General features: G+C 34.3%; 1 protein-coding gene across 1 annotated transcript in view; it reads right to left on the minus strand.

Annotated features, from left to right (window-relative positions):
• The window catches only part of LOC123541720 (uncharacterized), a 49,492-nt gene extending 28,477 nt beyond the window's left edge, over window positions 1-21,015 (minus strand). Inside the window, exons 1-2 of the mRNA XM_045327273.2 lie at window positions 20,426-21,015; window positions 6,347-7,054 (exon numbers count right to left, since the gene is read on the minus strand). Coding sequence (XP_045183208.2) covers window positions 6,347-7,054; window positions 20,426-20,741 — 1,024 coding nt within the window. The 5' untranslated portion in view covers window positions 20,742-21,015. The remainder of the gene's footprint in view (window positions 1-6,346; window positions 7,055-20,425) is intronic.
• Between the last annotated feature and the right edge of the window lie 315 nt (window positions 21,016-21,330).

Consider the following 21,330-nt stretch of genomic DNA (forward strand, 5'->3'; position numbering starts at 1 on the left):
TACTTTGCGGTACTGTGTCTCGATTTAAAGCTACTTTCCATGGAATCGCAAGCAGTCTTATCATTTGTATATATTTTCTTTATGGTTTCAGACTATGAAAATAGCAATTATTTTATTCAAATTCCATTATGTTACTTTGTAATCGCTTATTTTCCTCGCAGTACCGAAACCTATTTTTAGAACGTAAAATTGAAAGTACTAGCTGTCGCTTTTATTTTTAGATTTGGATTTTCCAGACTGTTCCATTTATTAAATAAGGGTTTGAAATATACTTTAAGAACACTGATAAATCGGAATCTTCAAAGTCACGCAAGGAACTGAAGTGTGCCATTAGGAATAAGATATACCCTCCTAATTCTATTTATCGTTCGTTTGTAGAGAGAGTTGAGTGCCATTTTCCTTGCCAAACTGAGTATGGCTATTTTCTCAATGTGGCAGAGTATGTAATATGCAAACGATAAAACAATTTTATCCTCGTGACAATCGTGCACTCCCGTGCAAGTACACACCATGTTGAATATTTCACAATCAAGAAGATATTTGAAAAACCTATGTTATATGCGAAAAGAGCAAAATGATGCTAGTAATGCAATTCAATACATATTAGCATTATTATCATTTTAAAGTGTATGTTAGCAAAATATAGAATGAAAAAAGTATAAAATATTGATCTCCGTTGGAATTCGAACTCACAAAAGTTAGATTCTAGAGCCGTCACGCTTACCATTGCACCACGGCGTCTTATTATCGAAAGAAGCAGTCATTTAAATATCTATTGTAAAAATAAGTTATAAAAAGGTAGGGTACCCCTCTACTGAAGTGGTTTATTCCAGTAACCTTTCAAATCTATAAATAAAAGTCACAGCTAGTAATTGCTTTGCTATTTTTAGAACTGCGTCGACGACACTTAGTAGTTTACCACTGAATCTTTGAAAGTACGCCGAATTTAACAATTTTAAATGTTTTACTATTGAAACCAGAATTATTTGACCACGTACAAGTAGTAGTATTTTTTTCTTTAACGAAATTTAATTAGACTGTGGAGCAGCTTTAATGAGTCAATCTCATCTTGCGTGACACACGTCTGTTTTTTAAATTTAGCTTTTTTGCACATTCAGGAATATCTAGAGATTAAACGCTTTTGCTTAATTCATTTAAAGTTGGTGGCAATTTTAGTTTAACATTTTCAGCTTCAGATGGATTTTTTTTATTTTTTTCTTATTCATAAGAAGCATGAAGCATGAGTTTGGCATATCTTCGGCTAACTGTTCTTTCAGTTCATTCCTTAACTTCTTGCCGTCTTTAACTTTGTTCTGTTGACTCTTATTCAATGGTGTGAAGTTAAGTTTTTTCCATACTAGTCTCATTTTCTTTGTCTTTGTTGTGTGTATTTTGCTTTCTTCCATGTAAAATATCTCGCTTTTCCAATTTTTACGTTTTTTTTAACAGTCCATTCACTGGCTTTGCTTGTAGAGGTTGGACGCGTCATTCATGTCTTGGCAGCATATTCCATTCTGAAGAGGACACCGGCAATTTGGTTGTACGAATCCATTATGCCAGCTGTACACGAACAATACGCATTTAAAATTTGACCGCCTGGTACAGTGTTCTTGTCCTTTCGTATCACTATCCATACATCGTATGCTTTGTTATTCACTACAAATTTAGAACTGTCAAAAAAGCAGGAGTTATTTGCATCAAATTTACGGTATTTTTCAACTTTTATACATTATTTTGCCGTGCTTCATCAGTCCGCCGCCATTTTGCAATTTTCCCAGCTGTATTATGATCATGTGACTGAAAGTAGCTGAAAATAGTATAAAGGGAGATAAATGTTGCCGTATTTAAGTTACGGATGCAGGGAGATACAAATATACGGCTGCTTCTCAAATCAGCAGAAGTCAGTGTGTTTTACCCGAATCACTAAGTCAGATCTTGATCATTTCCCTTTGATCAAAACAAAATTAAAGTATACCGGTATTGTGGATTGATTATTGCATTAATTCAATTGCAGATAATATTACCAGTTTTGAACTTTGAAACACTTGATACATACACTGGAGCATTTCTGCACTTTGTTGTATATTGAAGATGAGTAAATTACATTTAACACTTCAAACTTATAAAAAATTGGAAGTTGCTTATACAGATTAATTGGTACTGAAAATTGGTCTTCTTTAAATTTAATTCTGACACCACGTTCAGAGATTAGTGACATTAGAGCAGCATCACTGTGTGGTGTTTTTACTTTTGTGAAAACGTATCAAATAAACAATGTTGTTCCTGATAAAGAACATTATTTGACTTCGAAAATTAACATTTATTCACTGAAGGTAATGTTGTAGAGTTAATCTGTGAATAATTACAGTTGAGATTTTGAAGTACTTTATGTTTGTATGAGAGTTTTGAAAATTGAATTTTGATGTTGTATGGTGTGGAGAAAGTTACAAGAAGGTTACTGATTATTTGCGTGGAAATAGAGTCCGAACAAAGTTTCTTGATGACATTGGTAGCACTGCTATATTAGCGGTCACTTGCTCTGGAAATTACTTCGCGCGCATGATTTTGCGGAATTACAGTAAATATGATACTGTCATACACTATACACAGTGCATATGTTCATACAGTTTAAATTTTGAATTGTCAAAGATAGTTTGTTGACAAAAGCATATTGTATTTTCTTAGACATAACTTGTTTATATAAACATACGGTATACATTCACGGACACAAACATTTTTTTTAACTACGGTGTACTTTATGGGACATTTAGTTTCACATAGCAAGACATCACTATAGCTGAATATTGTGTGTCTACAGATATTCTAGTGCCTTGAATCGTGTGTCCCAGATATATTTTGGCGAGTCATGACCAAAGCAGAGACTACAGCTGACATTACAGATATAAGGGAATAAGAGTATAGTACTTTGTAGACCAGATATGGATGTCTGGAAGGTACAACATCACGCCCTATACTACTAGCACTTCTATCCCGAGTGTTCATGGCAGACCCCTTGAACATGATACTCCTACACCTATTAGAAACAACAGAAGGAACACAGCTACTGATCCAGCTCCTGCCCCTCCTCCAAGACCTTCACCCACTCCTGCTGCTGCATTATATCCACCCTATCTTGACCTAAGTTGCCTTAATTTTCTGGTGAAGGCAAGTCTGGTGAATGTGAGTTCGAGGTTTTGAACTAGGACCTTAATTAGCTCATACGTGGTAACATATATCTGCAACACATTCTATTGGAGGCCGTTCGTAATAGTGTAAAGGGGAAGGCACGCACTGTTCTTTTGCATTTAGGTGAGGGGGTTCCATTTCAGATATCATTTCAGAGTTTGAAGCCAAATATGGGAATGTTGCCTCTTTAGAGCGAATGAAAGAAAAATTATATTGTGCAAGGCAGGAACAAAACGAATCTATCGCTGAATATAGTCTTTAGTACGGCTTCTGACAAATGCCAGCTTACATTTGGACCGGCATTCCAAGAACGATATGCTCCGGAATTGTCTTTGGTCAGAACGTCGGGATAATGAGCTTAGGAATGCCAGCCGTTATAAATATGAGTCAATTTAAGACTTTAACATCCTTAGGAGAGAGCTTCGACAAATTGAGAAAGACTGCAAAGCAAACAACCCAACTTCACCTGTTACTATCTATCCTTCTGTCCCTCCTGTCCCTGTAACTGCCTCTCTTCCTGTCCCTTCTGTCCCCAGTAGTCCAAGTTAACCTATTTCAGAGATAACCTGTTCAGTTAACATGCCCTCTGTGGAAAAATAAATCCTTGAGAAGTTAGAAAAAACATTTTTTCAGGTGAAAAGGACAAATGCCAGAGTGGAGACTATTGAGAAAGAGCTTGCTAAGCTTAAGAGGGAGAAGAGTGACATTTCAAGCGGTGGTAATGGCGGTTGGCGTAGGCGTTATGGTAACAGGCCCAAACATAACAAGTTTCAAAAATGCAGAAAGAGAAGAAACCTTACACTTATCTTCACCAAAGGAAGATGTAATCGAGCCAGGAAGGGCTAGAAGAAGATCCAGAATTTCAAGAAGGCTCTACTATTGCTCCATTGGTTGGCAGCTCTAATTAGTCTGAAATTGTTTCCAATGGCCCTCATTGTCAAGCTTTGATTTACACTGGATCCATGGTCACTACCACTAGTGAATCTTTTTTTTCAAATAACTAGAACCTTCTCCTGAGATATTCAGTTTAGAAGAAAACGCCCTTGACATAACAGTTATAAATATTGATACTAAGGTTCCCTATAAATATTATGCCCTTCTTGATTTTTCTGTTTCTTCTCTTCTCAACACGTTCCAGTGTTTATAGTTTCAGACACTATTTACTTTTGAACAGTTCCAGTCAATGTAGGCACGAATGTCATGTGACATTTACATTCTATCAGTTCACAGGAACATGTTCCCTTTTGCTGGCAGCAGACTTTCTCTGCTATTTCATATGTGCAGTGCCGGTGAAAACTTACACTCGTAAGCCTATACAATTCAGCCCTATCAGACGTGTACAGTTACCTGGAAGAGAGAAACGTCGGTGAGATGACAATTCGTGTTACTGAATCACTAGACTCATCACATTATCTGAATGTGTGTAAAAGAGTTGTTACTGTTCACCCCGGAATTTTTTTTCAAAAATCCCTATTAGGATTTGCAATTTGTCAGCCAGACCAGTGGTGATAAACCCCAAGTTAGTGCTCTGTGGTTTGAAGGAGGTGGAACTCATTCGTTTTCTAGATCCATCCAAATGTTTGAGTTCTATAAATCACAACCAAGATAAGACGCTTGAAGAGTTAGGCATTACTTTCCCGTCTAGTAATTGTACTTCTGATGAATACACTCAGGCTACTTAATTTGTCAGCCGTTGGAAGTATATTTTGTCTCCTGATACCTTGTTTGTTCTAGTACAATGGAACATAAAATAGAATTGTGTGACGATATAATATTTAAAGAGCCATACCGTAGGATCCTCTAGGGAATGTTTGAAGAGGTTAGGGTGCACATCAAAGACGCTGGTGCTATTAGACATTTTCACAGTTCTTTTTCCTCATATATTGTCTTGGTTAGGATGGAAGACGGTTCGCCTAGTTTTTGTATAGATTTTCGTCGTCTAAATAACAAAACTGTAAAAGACGCTTATTCCCTAACACGCATTGATGAGACTATTGACTCTTTCGCTGAGTAAGTCTAAGTGTTTCACAAAGTTAGATCTACGAGCAGTGTACTGGCAAGTCCCACTTAGGGAATCAGCAGACCCCCTTGGTTTCTTTGAGTGTGAAAGGATGACATTTGACCTTACAAATGCCCCTACTACCTCTCGGAGATTGATGAACTTTACTTGAAAGAATGTCTCATCTATTTAGATGACGTCATTAAATTCAGTGATACTGTTGGAAACCATTTGCAGAGACTTGAATATCTTACTAGATTTGAAAAGTATGAACTGAAAGTCAAAGGTTTCAAGTGTGAACCTTTTCAGCTAGAAGTATCTAGGCCACGTAGTCAGTAAGGACAGTGTGAAAACTAAACCTGAAAAGATCTTTGCATTGACAGATTTGCCAGTTCCGAGAGAGTTTATTATTTTTTATGTTAGGCGCTACGCTTCAGTTCTTGATTGATTCTAATGGAAGAGGGAAAGGACTAAATGACAGGCAGGTTTTAAATCCTACCATGATTTTAACTGTTTTTTTAATAATATTCTTCTATTTATATAAAATTTACAAGAGCATTTTTGTGCTTTATAGGGTTTCCCTTCTGTAACCATTCCGTCTGTTAGGAATTCTCTGGCGGGGATTACTTTTATTTACAACGTCCCGTGAGTTTGGTACATGTAGGAGGTAATTGTGAGATTAGGTGAGCACCATAAACCTGTTTAAACTCACCAGTGGTGTTTTTGCCACTGAAAGTTCAGTGCCCAAATGTACCCTTTTATATTTCATTCTGTCCTCGTGTGTTTGCTTTGTGTTCTTGTTGGTCGTTTGCATATCAGTCTGCTGCTAGTTGCTGGTTTGAGAGGCTGCGTTTTAATAATGTTTTCACTTTGCCCGAGGTGCTCTTGGTCATTATGTTATATCAAAGAATCATCTCTATCTATGTAATGCATTAATTTATCAATTACCAGAAGAATTCAAAATGCTAATCAAACTTTATATCAAATTAATGCATCATATATTTCACTCTTTCTTGACCGTTTAAATGCAGGTCAAAATCTATTGACATACAATATAGTGTGTGTTTTGTTAGTGTATGAAGCATATTTAAACTCACATTTCATATTAAAAAGAAACTCCTTTCATGGAGGAAACGTAAGAACTGTGCAAAGTCAACTCACCTTGACAGGTTGGAATATCAGACCACATTCCATTAGATAAACAGTTGATTATAGGATCTCCAATGATAAAGAACCCTTTATTACATTTCAAAGAAGCAGTAGCTTGGAATGATGTACCGGATATTTGTGATATACTTCCATTTCCGGGAATTGTAGGAATTCCACATGTAACCGGTTTACATATCGGCATCGAGTCCCAATTTCCATCCAGGTTACATTTGACAGTGTTGTTACCAGACATTATAAAGCCTTTTTTGCATTCAACAAAGAATATGCTGTTGTATGCAGTTTCAGAGATATTTGTAATTACTGCGTTTGCGACGCTCTCTGGAGTTTCACAGTCTATGGCCTTGCAGGTAGGGTTCTCTGACCATTGTTCATTTGTAAGGCAAACTACAGTGTTTTTTCCAGTCAGCACAAACCCTTCTTCACAATTCACCGTAACAGTTGTTCCAACGCTGATATTTTCAATTTCAGATTCAGCCATCATATTGTCTGACAATGGAAAGTTGTTACATAGTTTTGGAATACATTGCGAAAAACCACTCCAGTTTCCAGTCGATAGGCAAGTGATAACACTGGGACCATTCAATTTACTTTTCTCGTTACAAGTGAGTTCAATTGTGTCACCGTAGCTTGATCCGGTGGTTTTGACGACTGTACCGTTTGTGCTGTATTTTGGGCAGTGACCAATTTCTATGTTCTTACCTACAAAAGTACGAATGTAGAAGCTAATTATGACAACATACTGTATCCTGATATTTGATACGTATCTACTACTGTTAAATACCTAGGTTGATTCTATCAACGTTATTTTTATATATGCATGTAAAATATGTAAGAATTAAGTATACTACAACAAAATATAAATGCCAGCTCGGACATGCAAAAGTAAAACATAATTTTATTTCAATTCTTATAATAGATTTCCTCTTAATCAGGTGCTTAGATTGTGAGGGGTGTTGCAAATTTTATTACCACTCTTGAACAGACTGAATTACACCTAGTACGCTATGTAGCTTGGTTGCGTCCTATGCTTCAGAAGGATATTTTCACAGATTTCATACAACTATAGTCTTTACTACCGATGGGCGGCTGTATAAAGTTTTCACGAACTTTAACACAGTGTTGTTACATTTCATGGTCCATTTGGGATATTCGAGAGCATTCAGATTCCAATTTACGAAATTATTTTTTGTACATATGTTAAAAATCTGCACAATGGACCGGAGTGAAAATAATATAATTGCATTACAAATTACACTGTGATTTAACAGAACATGTAATTGTTTAAGATAATGTAAGTTACGTAACATTTACTTCCTCAATTCATTATACATTTTACAGCATATACGTGGCCAAAAACTTACATCTATATAACTTACACTGTATAAATCATTTGATTTCGTTGGCATGAAATTTCGTAGTTTTGGTCAAAACAGCAATTTCTTGGGGATATGAATTCGTCGATTTTAACTTTTGCACATATAATGATTTTGAACATAAATTAAACGGGAATTTTACTTGTTCGTTGGAATTGACACAACCGCGAATTCCACGAAAATCAGTCCCCCCATGTATATTAACGATTTCACAGAATAATAAAAAAAAAACAACAACATAATGTATTTTTACATGCATAAAGATATACTGCGGTCAGAAACCCTTTGCGTGTCTAATAACAAATATTTCTATATATTTACATAAACTTTAACTGTAAGACAGTCCGTCATTTATCAGATTTTTTGTTTACACTCATATATCTTCAGCTTTAATAACTTAGTCGTACTTTGTATTATACTCCTGGTAAAAGTTTTCTGTTGGTTTTTATGCATTCGAACACAAAATCGATTTACTCTCTTTAGTGGCAGAATACCCTGAACATTTACAGAAATATAGTGCAGTCGGTTTCCTATGAGCTCATGTGTCTGCGTAGACCTTGACCAGAATCTATCTTTATGTGTATTTACCTATCCCTGGCAATCTGGTAAATTCACATATTTACACACTTGTTGACGGACTCGAACAACAATAACCTCACAATTTAATGTTTGACTACCCTGAAAGTTTGTACATAGATACTAGTCGTTTATGCAACTATGTAAAAAATTTTTACGAATAGAAATTTTTTTTATCTTCTTATTTGTTTATTATTGATAGTACTTTTTAAATTTGAATTTTCGCATTTGCACACAAAATTGACTTACTCCCAAAGCAATACTTTTAATATTTAGTTTCTGATCACACGGAAACTTTGCAATACAAAATGCACCTTGTTCCCTTCTTGCCCATGCTAATCATGGAACGCAACCTGAAAACAAATATTAAAAAAAATCTAACTTTAACTTGTACAACTATTTCTCTTGAATTTATTCATTTGCACACATATTCATCTAGTTGACTACAACAGCACTTACTTAAATAAGTCAGGTCTGATCACCCTGAAGTATTGCAAACTAAAGTAAACTTGTTCTCTTAGTTCTCATATGCTGATTTGAACATAACCTGAATACAAATGTATTGTTTACCTAGTGCTGGTGATACTACACTTTCGCACATAAAAAGACTTACTCTTAGAAATCTAATTGTACTATGTCTAGTCACCTTGAAACTGTGTGCAAATAAAGGGTACAAGGTTTCATGTTTGCAAATGCTACCGTGTAGAACCGAACCTACCTATTACAGGTGATACTGTTTCTATTGACATTACGCATTCGCTCAAAAACTGACTTATTTAAGAATTTATGTAACCTGCCTAGAGGATAAATAATTTATTTTCTTACCTATTAACTATATTTCTGCTGAAATTCGCTCATTTGTACACAAATGAATCCTATCATGATGACAAGTAGAACTATTTGTATATCTGTTTACTATTTACAATGGCTATTTGATGTTGTGTCATATTTGTGATAAGTCAAAACAGAATATATTTAAGGCCACAGTTGATCTAAATTATGAATTTGTACGGATGATGCGCATTTTTATTAATCGTAAATGACAAACATGAAAAGAGGTACGGGTTAATAGTTGACCAAATTTATAGTTCGAGTTGACAATTCGTGTAAGAATATATTTAAGGTACGATTTGACTAGATTCTCGTTAGAAAGTTTATTTTCGTCCTTACAAGGAAACTACTTTGTTCGTTTAATTGATCGTTTTACAAACTACAGAAATAAACGAAGTTTTACCAATCGCCATATAATTTTCTAGGTATTCACGACTATATGTTATTAAGGTATGTGATATTTACTTATACCTCTGATCGTATATCGTGTGCGTGTGAAGCATTTCGCTTGCGTATATTCTTGTCTGCATGTATCCTACCAGTAGTGTTTGTTCCGTGTAACAGCGTTACGTTTACTGTACTATTATACAACAGTTTATAAAAAGGCACTTTGTGTTCCATTTTAATAGGACACTGAAAGCGTTTTCATCTTCGCTGGGCAAGTTTTAACATTTACAGTTACGACTGCGTTTAAATACAAAAATAATTATCGTTTTTACAAAAATGTACTGAATTGAATGTGCAATTTAAACCTTACATGAAAAGAATATGATTGGATAAGTTATTGAACACGGTTTTAAAACACAATACGTCCTATTACTGATAATACTGCTATAAAACAGCTATACTACAAAAGACAGGTGGCTATAATTCTTAAATTAATATCAATTTCACAACTTCAAACGAAAATTTATTCAGTTTTAAATACATAGATAAATGACTACCTTGCACTATAGAAACAAAGTTTAGTTTAGACTAAATACACAATGTACTTCGTATACTGCTACATTTATTCAAAAGAATTTTTATACATTAACTATAATGTCTTGGCCCTATTTATGTCAGTGTCAATTTGTAGTTGATTCTTGTATTTTTCAATTTATAATTACCGTCATGGAAATACTAAACGATAAAATCATTCTCTGGCGGGTCTTTTAAAGGATCATTAACAAACTACTGGCCTACTATGTTCCCCGACATTGACCTCCTGAAAAATATTCTAATGACAGATGGACAATATAGATCATTTCTGAATTAATGTGTTCTTCTCAACCTCATCTGAAAACTTTCCAGTCAATCTCTTTTAAGTATAGTTTGTAAAATAACATAAACATGAATAACTAACGCTGTAGAAATGTAGTTTGGTGTAAACGTAATATATCAATTATGTATACTGTGCGTATTGTTACAATAATTTAAAAGAATGTTTAGACGGATTTTAAAACGCTTGTCATAGGTATTGAATATTCCCACGCATGACTTAATTTTAACAGTTATTTTATAAGTCGTCCTGAGGCCCAACTAGAAAGTTTAGTAGTGCAGAAGATACTTGCTCTTAGTAAGGATAGCTAGATTTGAAATAGAAATATTAAGTACAATGAAAAATAACATAAATGCTAAATTGGTACCACATATTTGTAATTAATTTGAATTTAACATTTCTTTGACAAGCTGGGAAAAATGTGTAACTAAAAGGGCCACTCCGGTCATATGTAAATTTAATATATTAAGTTAGAAGATTCGTTCAGACACTGCAATATCCATGTAATTTCCTATTATCTAAAGCAATTCTTCGGACTTATCTACAACTCAATCAGAACAGTGCTTTGCATAAAAACCTAAGAATACTACAAAAACATACGGAAAAAAATGCAACTTGTCATTTTTTATTTAGATCTACTACTTTAAACACACGGTAAAATGCTTAATTTATTGTTGCAAAAAAATTAAACTGGACACTATTCGTACTTTTTCAATAACTTGGATAATATTTTTGTATAATTTATGAAATTAATTAGATAATCAATATGAAATAAGTAATGTACAAGTAGTTGTTACAATACACAAACTCCACTCATTAAACTGTAATAAACCGTTTCTGTAACTGACTTTTGTTATACACATTAAGTAGAGGTATTAGACATTTGCGAATTAAGTCTACGTGGACTGTGGACACCTAGGACGATAGATTTTTCAAGGGGACCGTCTCAACATAATTTGAATATATTATGCGCGGTAGGAAATTGAGTTTATAACGATAATACGGTTTGGGTTATTATATCATCACTATGCGGTAGGTGATATAAATTCGGACGTGCCTGTTTTTAGCTCGACTTTTCGAAGAAAAAGTAGAGCTATTGCACTCGCTCCGGCGTCGGCGTCGCCGTTGGTTAATTTTCTTGATAAAATCAAATATCTCTGTTACTATCAAAGCTATTGACTTGACATTTATAATAGTTATTTACTATCAAAGTCTACACCAGGAGAAATAATCCTCATAACTCTGATTTGAATTTTGATAGAATTATGTCCCTTTTTATCTTAGAATTTCTGGTTAAAGTTTTTGATAAAGTCAAATATCTCTGTTACTATCAAAGCTATTGACTTGAAACCTAAAATAGGTATTTACTATTGAAGTCTACACCAGGAAATAAAACTATTTTTCATTACTCTGATTTGAATTTTGACAGAATTATGCCCCTTTTTAATTTAGAATTTTTGGTTAAAGTTTTTGATAAAGTCAAATATCTCTGTTACTATCAAAGCTATTGAATTGAAACTTAATAATTATTTACTATTGAAGTCTACACCAGGAAAACAATCTCCATAACTCTGGTTTGAATTTTGACAGAGTTATGCCCCTTTTTAACTTAGAATTTCCGGTTAAATTTTTTGATAAAGTCAAATATCTCTGTTACTATCAAAGCTATTGACTTGAAACTTAAAATACTTATTTACCATCAAAGGCTTCACCAGGAGAAACAATCCCCATTACTCCGATTTGAATTTTGATAGAATTATGCCTCTTTTTAACTAAGAATTTTTGGTTTAAGTTTTTGATAAAGTCAAATATCTCTGTTACTATCAAAGCTATTGACTTGAAACCTAAAATAGTTATTTACTATTGAAGTCTACAGCAGGAAAAAAAACAATCTTCATTACTCTGATTTGATTTTTGACAGAATTATGCCACCTTTTCACTTAGAATTTTTTGTTGAAATGTTTGATAAAGTCAAATATCTCTGTTACTATTAAAGCGTTTGACTTGAAACTTAAAAACATTTTACTATCAAAGCCTACACGTGGAGAAACAATCCCCATTACTCCGAGTTGAATTTTGACAGAGTTATGTCCCGTTTTAACTTGGAATTGATATACTGGCAAAGCTCTAATTCAGAGTCAAGTACTGAGAAAAATCGAGCGCGCTGTCTTACGGACAGCTCTCGTTCCTTGTTTCTGTCCATCAGAGAGAAGTTATGCTACACATATCGCCAAACGTTTTAAAGCGAGCCATGCGCTCTGCACGTCGTCATAATGTGGTGAACATTTGTGCCAAGCTTCTTTAAAATCCTTCAAGCAGTTCAAGAGTTACACATCGCACTCGAAACAAAGTTATATGACCTTTGACCCCACCCCTAAGTGTGATATTGACTTGTCTCGATGTGGTGGACAATGTTTCTTTAAATCCCTCAAACAGATCAAGCGTTACAGAGCGGACACGAAACAAAGTCATATGACCTTGACACCTAAGTGTGACCTTGACCTTAAAGGGAACCACCTGATACAGGCGCTCTGCACGTCGTCTTGATGTGGAGAACATTTGTCAAGTTTGTTTAAAATCCTTTAAGGGGTTCATGAGTTACAGAGCGGAGTCGACAAGAAATTGCTAACGGACAGACGGACACACAGACAGACAGACGGCCATATGAACACCTGTGGTATCCCAAAATACGTCCCCTCGGGCGTATTATAACATCAAAGGAATGGAGACGCAAGTTATTACGTTTTCCACAGTTTTCACAATGATTTACCTACTGACCTATATTTTGATCCCAGCTGACCCAGTTTAATTTTTTTCATGTCGGACGACGACGACGATGGAATACGGATACATTACGATCATCTTTTCAACTTTGACGCAGATGCAGAACTTATAATATTAAAGAACATTTCAGGAAAGTGTTATGACGCTAGATCAAATACTTTTATTTGCGATATGTATAACAGAACATTTCTTTGGTGAACAGACGAACGGAAAGATAAATCCTAATCTTATCCTGTTCGGTGACATAATAAGCCAGACCTTACCATCATTATAGGAATGTTTTCCTACCAGAAATAAATTAAAATTATCATGTTGAGACGGTCCCCTTGAGAAATCGTTTGTCTTAGGTATTCACAGTCCACGTAGACTTAATTCGCAAATGTCTATTAACAGACATTTGCGAAAAAAGACGAAGTGGAGTGTGAACACCTAGGACGATCGATTTTTCAAGGGGGGCACCTTGATATTATTTGATCATATTATGTGTGGTAGGAAAAACATGCGTATAACGGTGATAAGGTCTGGTTTCATAACCACCCCCATGAGGTAGGTAAAAAGATTTCGCTTCATATGTTCGTCCGTTTATCTGTTCGTTAGAGAACATTTGTGTTACAATATCGCCAAAAGAATTGAAAGACCGTTACTTCTTATAAGTACTGGCTTTGTCAGAAGAATAATTCGTGAAATATTAACACTAACTGAAATAAAAGTGAAAAAATGTAAAATCGCAAAATTTACAAATACTAAAATTTTCCCTTGAAAAAATGCTAAATCCATTAATGAAAATTTTGATTTTCCTTACAATTTACATGGAACATAAATATAAATTTGTGTATTCAGAATAAGTTTGTATAACATTTCCGAGTGAATGTTTTATAAAAGCAATTTTCGGTCGCTCTGCCTTTAAATTTGTTCAATCAACGAAAATGATGCATACGTTTTTGAAGTTGATATTTTAGAAATAAAGAAATCGGACCAATAAATGTTTTTTTCTTCATTCCTCTAGTGACCTCTCTTATCTATAGCTAGAGATTTCTGAAGTTGAAGGGAAGCAACACCTGCGTGCAATTTGAATTTTATTTAAAAGATTGTCCAAGTCAAAATAGAAAAATCGTATTTTGAAAGTTCTTGTTTAGAGTTCTCTCAGGGAGAGTTTGGTTTATTGGATTAATAGCTATGGTTTCCTCAATCCATTTTACACGCTGGATTTTGCTTGAAAAATACTAAAAACAAAACCCCAACTATTCCACTTTAAGTCATATCAAATTAATATAATTATTTGTGAATGTGTGTTTTTGACATCATTATATTTATTAAAGTTTTGTCGATTGTTTTTCTTGGTCCAATGCCGTGTACCTAACAACCTTTCATTTATATATAAAATATACAAGTATTAACTTTCGACAAGTAAATGACAACTTCTCCACGTGAATCGAAGGTGCTTGAAAAACCATTTAAATATGAACAGAATATATCAGAACAGAACATAATATTATTATATAATATATGTAAAATAAAATTGTTATAGCGAAGAAATGGAGAATGCCGTGGCGCAGTGGTTAGCAGGTAGGACTACAACGCCAGCGATCCGGGTTCGATTTCCGACTACCGCTGATATCCCGACTAATGTTCAGTGATGAAAGATTGTCTTACTTTGGGACTGTTCCTAGCAGTATCGGTCTAGACTAGATGCTTGGAAGGTAAATATGACACCTGCAGTGGGCTCGGCTAGAAAAAAGTGGTTCCACCCAGTGATTTTTTGGCCATTTTTAGTGCCGAATACGGGCTGTTTCCCGTTGCAAAAAATGATCATTATTTCCCAAATACATTTCACATTTCCCCTTCTGATCATGAAGATTGTTTTCAATTAAAATTCACAAAGTCTGTATCGCATTATTGATAGACAGCATTTTGTTACAAAGTGAAAACGAGTCAGTCAAGAACTAGTCCATTCGTCTAAGCAAAGGCAAAAAAAAAATCAACAACTGATAAAAAAAAACAAGCTTGCCATTATTTTCCCAAAATTTCTGGATTTGTGGTGCTTATTTTCCCAATTCCACGGGCACAGGTAGTTTAATTATTTCCAAAAAAAATCACTGCCACCAACTGCAGATGAGGACTTTCGTCGACTACCTAAGCTAAACAAGATTTATTTTTATAGTTAGAGCGAATAATCGGGTATTAGAAACATATGCCCGTACCCAATGTTAAACAAAAAAAATGAAAAAAAGGCTATAGTGAAGACACCCCCCCCCCCACAACAACCCCCGAAAGAAAAAAAATACATTTTCAAAAGTTACATACAATAATTTCATTAACATTGGGTAGACATTGTACCAAACATTTTGAATTAATATAACAATTTCATTAAATCATAGCGTGATTGTTGATGTATATAAACGACTTTTAAAACCAAGTATGACACTTAAATTTTGATTTGTTTATCTTTCAGAAAGTTGTTTAAGGTCTTCTGAAACATAATACATGCAATTTAGTAACCTACTAATCCATTAAATCACACAAGTAATCACAAATTATAAAGAATGAACATATTTATCTCACTATAAATTGGTTTCAAATACACCTTGTACTGCAGTCATATCTGTTTATTACACTTAGGATTTAATTTGGATTTTTTTTTATTTCTAATGTATTTATTTTCTACAACCTTGTGGCAATTGTAGGATATGTCTTTGAAAACTGAAACATAACGTAAGTCATTATACGAGATAAAATACGTTAGCAGTATTAAAAATCTCGTGAAAAATGACATATTTAAAAGAATTTTGGCATGATAATGCAACTTTGTTTTCTTCACCAACGTTGTATCAATTTTTGACATTAGAGAGTTTGAGATTTCAACCTTCGCCTTCCCCTTCAACGTCTCTTGCGAAGTTAACGTATGAAGTTGAAGTTCGATTAAAATTCCTTGAGATTTCAAACATTAGAATGGACCTTACTTCTTTTAATCCGCCCATTCAATTTATCCGTAATTATGATCGTTTTTTTCGTGCATTTTGATACCAATTGTCCGAAAGGGCAGGAATTTTACAAGAGGTTTTAACAATGAAAAGAATGAAAATTAAATGAAAAAAAAAAAACATTTCACAATGTGAACAATGTAAAAACTCGTTAGTGTTGCTCCAAACATTTAGGTTTTATATAAAATTGTGTCAGTATAGTCAGTTTACAATGCACGATTGTAAATCATACACGAAAGGAAATAAAAATGACTATTACATACCTAAAATTATTTTCCACTGGGTTTCAATGGACCGCGATCGTGCAATATTTTTCCATATCATGACGTTGAACGCTTTTATATCGGACTAGTCCCAATCCGTGACTCTAGTTACCTCCCCTTGCGAATCTCGTTTCTTTAGATTTTTGTTGCTATTGTGTATTTGTTTAATTTGTAATTTATGCAACATTTTCTTTACTTTTACACTTTGATTAATCTGACCTATTAGATACTGGCACGTAGTAATTTATCAGACTGAAATGAAATGAAAGTTATAATTACGTCATGAGTTGGACTAATATAGGACGTGGAATGTTTTCTTAACGTTGTAATGGAAAGAATCACGTGACGTCCATGGCGTCAACGCGCACGTTGCGACAACAAGTTGACGCCATTTTCGCGGAAATTATTAATGCGCGTCAGTTTGATTTGTTTATTGCATTTTCGGAGAATTTTTTTCCGTATTTTTTCCTGTCTTTCGTGACAGAACGATAATTTAGATATAAATTAATCATTTGATAGTGGATATGTAATAAAAAGGTTATCAACTTTGTATGTAGATATATGCACTCGTTCTTTCTCGGACAATATTGCGCTCCTAAAGTCGCGCAATATTACCACTGCAGAACTCGTGCATATATCCACATACAAAGTTAATAGCCTATTATGATCATATCAAAGTGATAATGACACTCGGTATGACTCTGTATAATCATGCCAAACTCTCAGACAGCACAATATGATTTTAATATACTATTTTATAAGTAAAGCATCTGCGGATCCAGGACTATTTGTTAGAGGGACACCAACATTAAAGAGGGGGTCACCCATTTCGGGGGGGGGGGGGGGGGGGGGGTTGGGGGTGGGGGAAGGGTAGGGTCACACCGAGTTTCAAGACTGACTTTCTTTGTAAAATGTAAGAATCAAAGGGCGAATTAACCCACAATGTCTCTCTGCCAGGCTCGCTCTGGTTCCGTGCATTTAAAAAATGGAGTTATCCCATACGGCTAACAGGAAAAGTCTCTCATCATGATATCATAAATCTGAAATTGTCTGATACTTCAAAAGAATTTTCCGTTTTATTAGTACAATTTTATGTTTATAATTAAAACGCAATTATAGTATTAAGTGTCCGATACAAACAGATTGATTTTACTTGGATTTGAAAATAAAATGTTCCACCAAATGATAATCGCGCGTAATTATTTATTTTTCAAGTAAAATGACTGTCATGCCATGTGCCTCCATCCAGATTTCAGTCTTTGATGCCGAGTATGTGGACAGAGTAGATGTAAAAAGAAGGAAGTTTCGACTTTCGTGATATCACATCTTCGGACGTTCGAAACTTCACTTCATACGACAAAAAGGCCCATCTGGTATAATCGATACCGCCTGGGGACACAAATATGCCGTATAAGTTAAAGTTTGAATAAAATCTCAAAGTTTCTCAAAATCAGTTGATAACTTTATACTTCCAGGTTCAATTCAATGTATTTAGTTAAAATCATTAGACATACAAAACTTCATTATTCTTATACCTATTGATAGTGTTTCGCATCAAATTTAGTCTAATTATATCTATGGATAATCAAATAGGTTAATAAGCAGAAATCCTGAAACTAAGCTTTTTATTTCGCATAGTAATAAAGCGAAGTCTTTGGCTTACGTGATATTACATGGAAAACTTTAGTAGCAACGTGTGATTTAAATAAAATACACGCATGTCGGTGACGTTTTACCCAAAATATATATGAGAGACGTTGAAGGGGAAGGCGAAGTTTGAAATCTCAAACTCTCTACTGTATTATAACTGCATTAAAGAAATTTGCCTTTTCAAACCATCAGAATAGACGGTGTATGATTTTAATATTCAGATGTTCAGGATTATTAGAAAATAAACATTTCAATAGTTTGATAATGGAATACCTTGCAATGAAGTATCTTTTTTGAAACTAAAAAGACAACTGATGATTTTCAATGCAATTTAAATCAACTAATTCAAAATATAACAAATCCTGGTGAATTGATATTAATTATATGAATTGATTTGAACAATTGAAAAGACACATATTGCCGATTTCATCTCAAAGGTTACCAGATTCGCACGGATTTTTCATGCAGTATAAATGGCATGTCCTCTTTGCCATCAAAAATATTTACGGGTGCATAACAACCTAGGCATTTTGTTTTATCAGCATTTAGAACGTAATGGTGTTCCTTTCTTTATTTATATGTTTTCAATCACACATATAAAAAACGAACGTTTAACGGACCCTGAACCAATATGAACTAAGGCGTATGTAGGTTCACCAGTTATCATTCTCGGAATAGGTATACATTGTGTTATAGACCTATTAATGGATTTGCAAACATCGCCCGCTACACTCGGTCGGTCTACAAATCCATAACAGCTTTATGAACTCCATACAAATCTACTCCTCGAACAATAACTATTAATCAGGAGGTGCTAGAAGTAGCTTGAAACTGGATTATCTGGGATTAAAAACTGGGTTAGCAGTTTTTATCATAGAAGAAAAAAATGTTCGCAGACCAGAGAGTTTTTTTCCCACTGGATCTTTTAAATACGGGTCAGATTGTTCGCCATTATCAAATTAGGTTCACTTTGAAACTTGGTCAAAACCTAGGTCATTAAGCAAAGTAACAAAAAATTGGCACTTTAGAGATTCAGTTGTTTACCTGATCTACATGAAACATAAGCAATGCTTGACCTTTGTTTTATCAATCTAGGTAAAGGGAAAGTTTGAAACTTTGTCGTCAGGTCAGCTGGTTAAATCATAGAATAACCATAGAGATGTTTTTGAGAAAAAACGCATGTCTTCCACAACTGCCCCTATCAGAAATGTCTAGTTTCTCTGAATGGTATAGACGAATGGATCCAGTTAGATGGTCTGAACGAGTGGATCCAATCAGTAATTCAAGGGCCATAATTCAAAAGTGTCTGAGCAAGTTATCGAACATGATCGAGGTCTTATGGTCAAACACATTTTGTTCAAGTTTGGTGAAGATCGGATGAAAAATGTTCGACAGGCTTTGTGACATACACACTTACACCCAGACACACAGACTGGAGTGAATCAATATCCAACACAACTGTGTGGTGGGAGACAATATTCTTAACAACTTAGATGACATTTTCTTACGGAACCTTTCTAATTTTTAATTGTTGAGCAAATATAAAGTAGCGTTACCTTGGATATAAAGCTAGATCACTTGATCATATAATAGAAACACATTCTTAACAATCTTAAAACTTATTTTCAACGTGATCTACTTAAAAGTGTAGATAAACCTTATCAGCTGTATAGAGGCAATATTTTCTGTATGTTATATATGCAATTTAGTCAGAACATTTTGTCCATGCAGTCTTTATTAATGAAGACCGCGTCATGTTGGATTTGAAATTAGTTCACTGTGTTGATTCATAGGAAATGAGAGTGTCAGTGACATACTATTGACTAAAGTTTCAAACCCGTCAGTCAGTGTGTTATAAGAAACATTCTGGACTAGGATTGTGACCTCTGGAGTCTTACTTTGGACGAGGACACTTTTTCACTTACCTTACTGTGGTTACTTTCTTTTACATTCAAGACTTCTAATATAGAAGAACAATTCAGTAAATTGTAATGATGATATGTCAAATACTTTTGGCAATAGATATAACACAAGTTTTCTCTGACGAAAAGACGAAAGGACGGACGGACATGCAAAGCCAAATCGATATTCCCCACATCAATGTGGTGGTATAATAAGTTAGGCATTAACCATTATGGACATGTTTTCATGTTGAGATGATCCCCTTAAAGTATTGATCGTCCTAAGTGGCCGCAATTTACTTGATGTCTAATATTCGCTGAAGCTTTAAAATGCGTAAAGAAAGCTAATCAATACTGGGAAAATAGCCCTTTTCTCTTTTTCTTTTGTATGAGGGTATTTTATACGTCTAAATCGAGAAATCAGTTCCTATTCAATGAAATATAACTTACCTTCTTTTTTCAAAGATACCAGAACATAAATTATAACTGCGAGTGCAAAAAAAAATAATGTTGTCACTGTTGCTATGACAAATTTACAAATCCGTTTTCTGAATAACGTCAGAATTCTTTGTTTGAAAGTTTTTCTTTCTTCTGGACGTTCTCGGTTCAAATTATCTGCGGTTCTTCCACCAACTTCTAACTGTTCAGCTGTATTCGTATGATCTAAATGTTCTAGGGTGACATTAGCTGCGGTTCTTCCATGAACTTCACCTGCAATTGGATGATTTATACTTTCTTGGTTGCCATTACCTTCGGTCATTTCCATTGTGTCGGAAGTATCCCCTACTTATTCGGAACCATTATTATGTAATTTTTCTTCCATATCACTTATCAGTATTTAACGAAATTTTGAATCTTCCAGAAGTATTCTAATTCTATCGTTGATTAACATAAATCATCTTACATAGTAAAAAAATTTGTCACGGTATTTAATTACAGTTTTAAAACTTCCTCTTTCAATTTAATAAACCAAAACGATATATGTATTGTCCGTAAGTATTAATCTGGCATTCATTAATCTCCGCCTATACTTTACGCAATTTTAGTGTTCTTCAACTATCTATATTTATACATTAACCTAGTATATATAAACCGATAACACGGTAGCGTATTGGTAATGTGCATGATTAAACACAGTTTGCCACGAATTCTAATCATCATGTTTTTACTTCAAATTGAATGTAATGTGATGTTATCGATATTTCTTTTATTCTAACATTAGTTTCTGTAACATATTTCACAAATTCTAATTGTTTTCCACAATGGCATAGTAGTGGCAAATATGTTTTCACACTAATAGTCGTGCACATATTAGAATAAAAAATCAGTGCAGATAATAGCAGAAAAAAACATCT

The sequence above is a fragment of the Mercenaria mercenaria genome, chromosome 19 (assembly GCF_021730395.1).
Source record: "Mercenaria mercenaria strain notata chromosome 19, MADL_Memer_1, whole genome shotgun sequence".
NCBI lineage: Eukaryota > Metazoa > Mollusca > Bivalvia > Venerida > Veneridae > Mercenaria > Mercenaria mercenaria.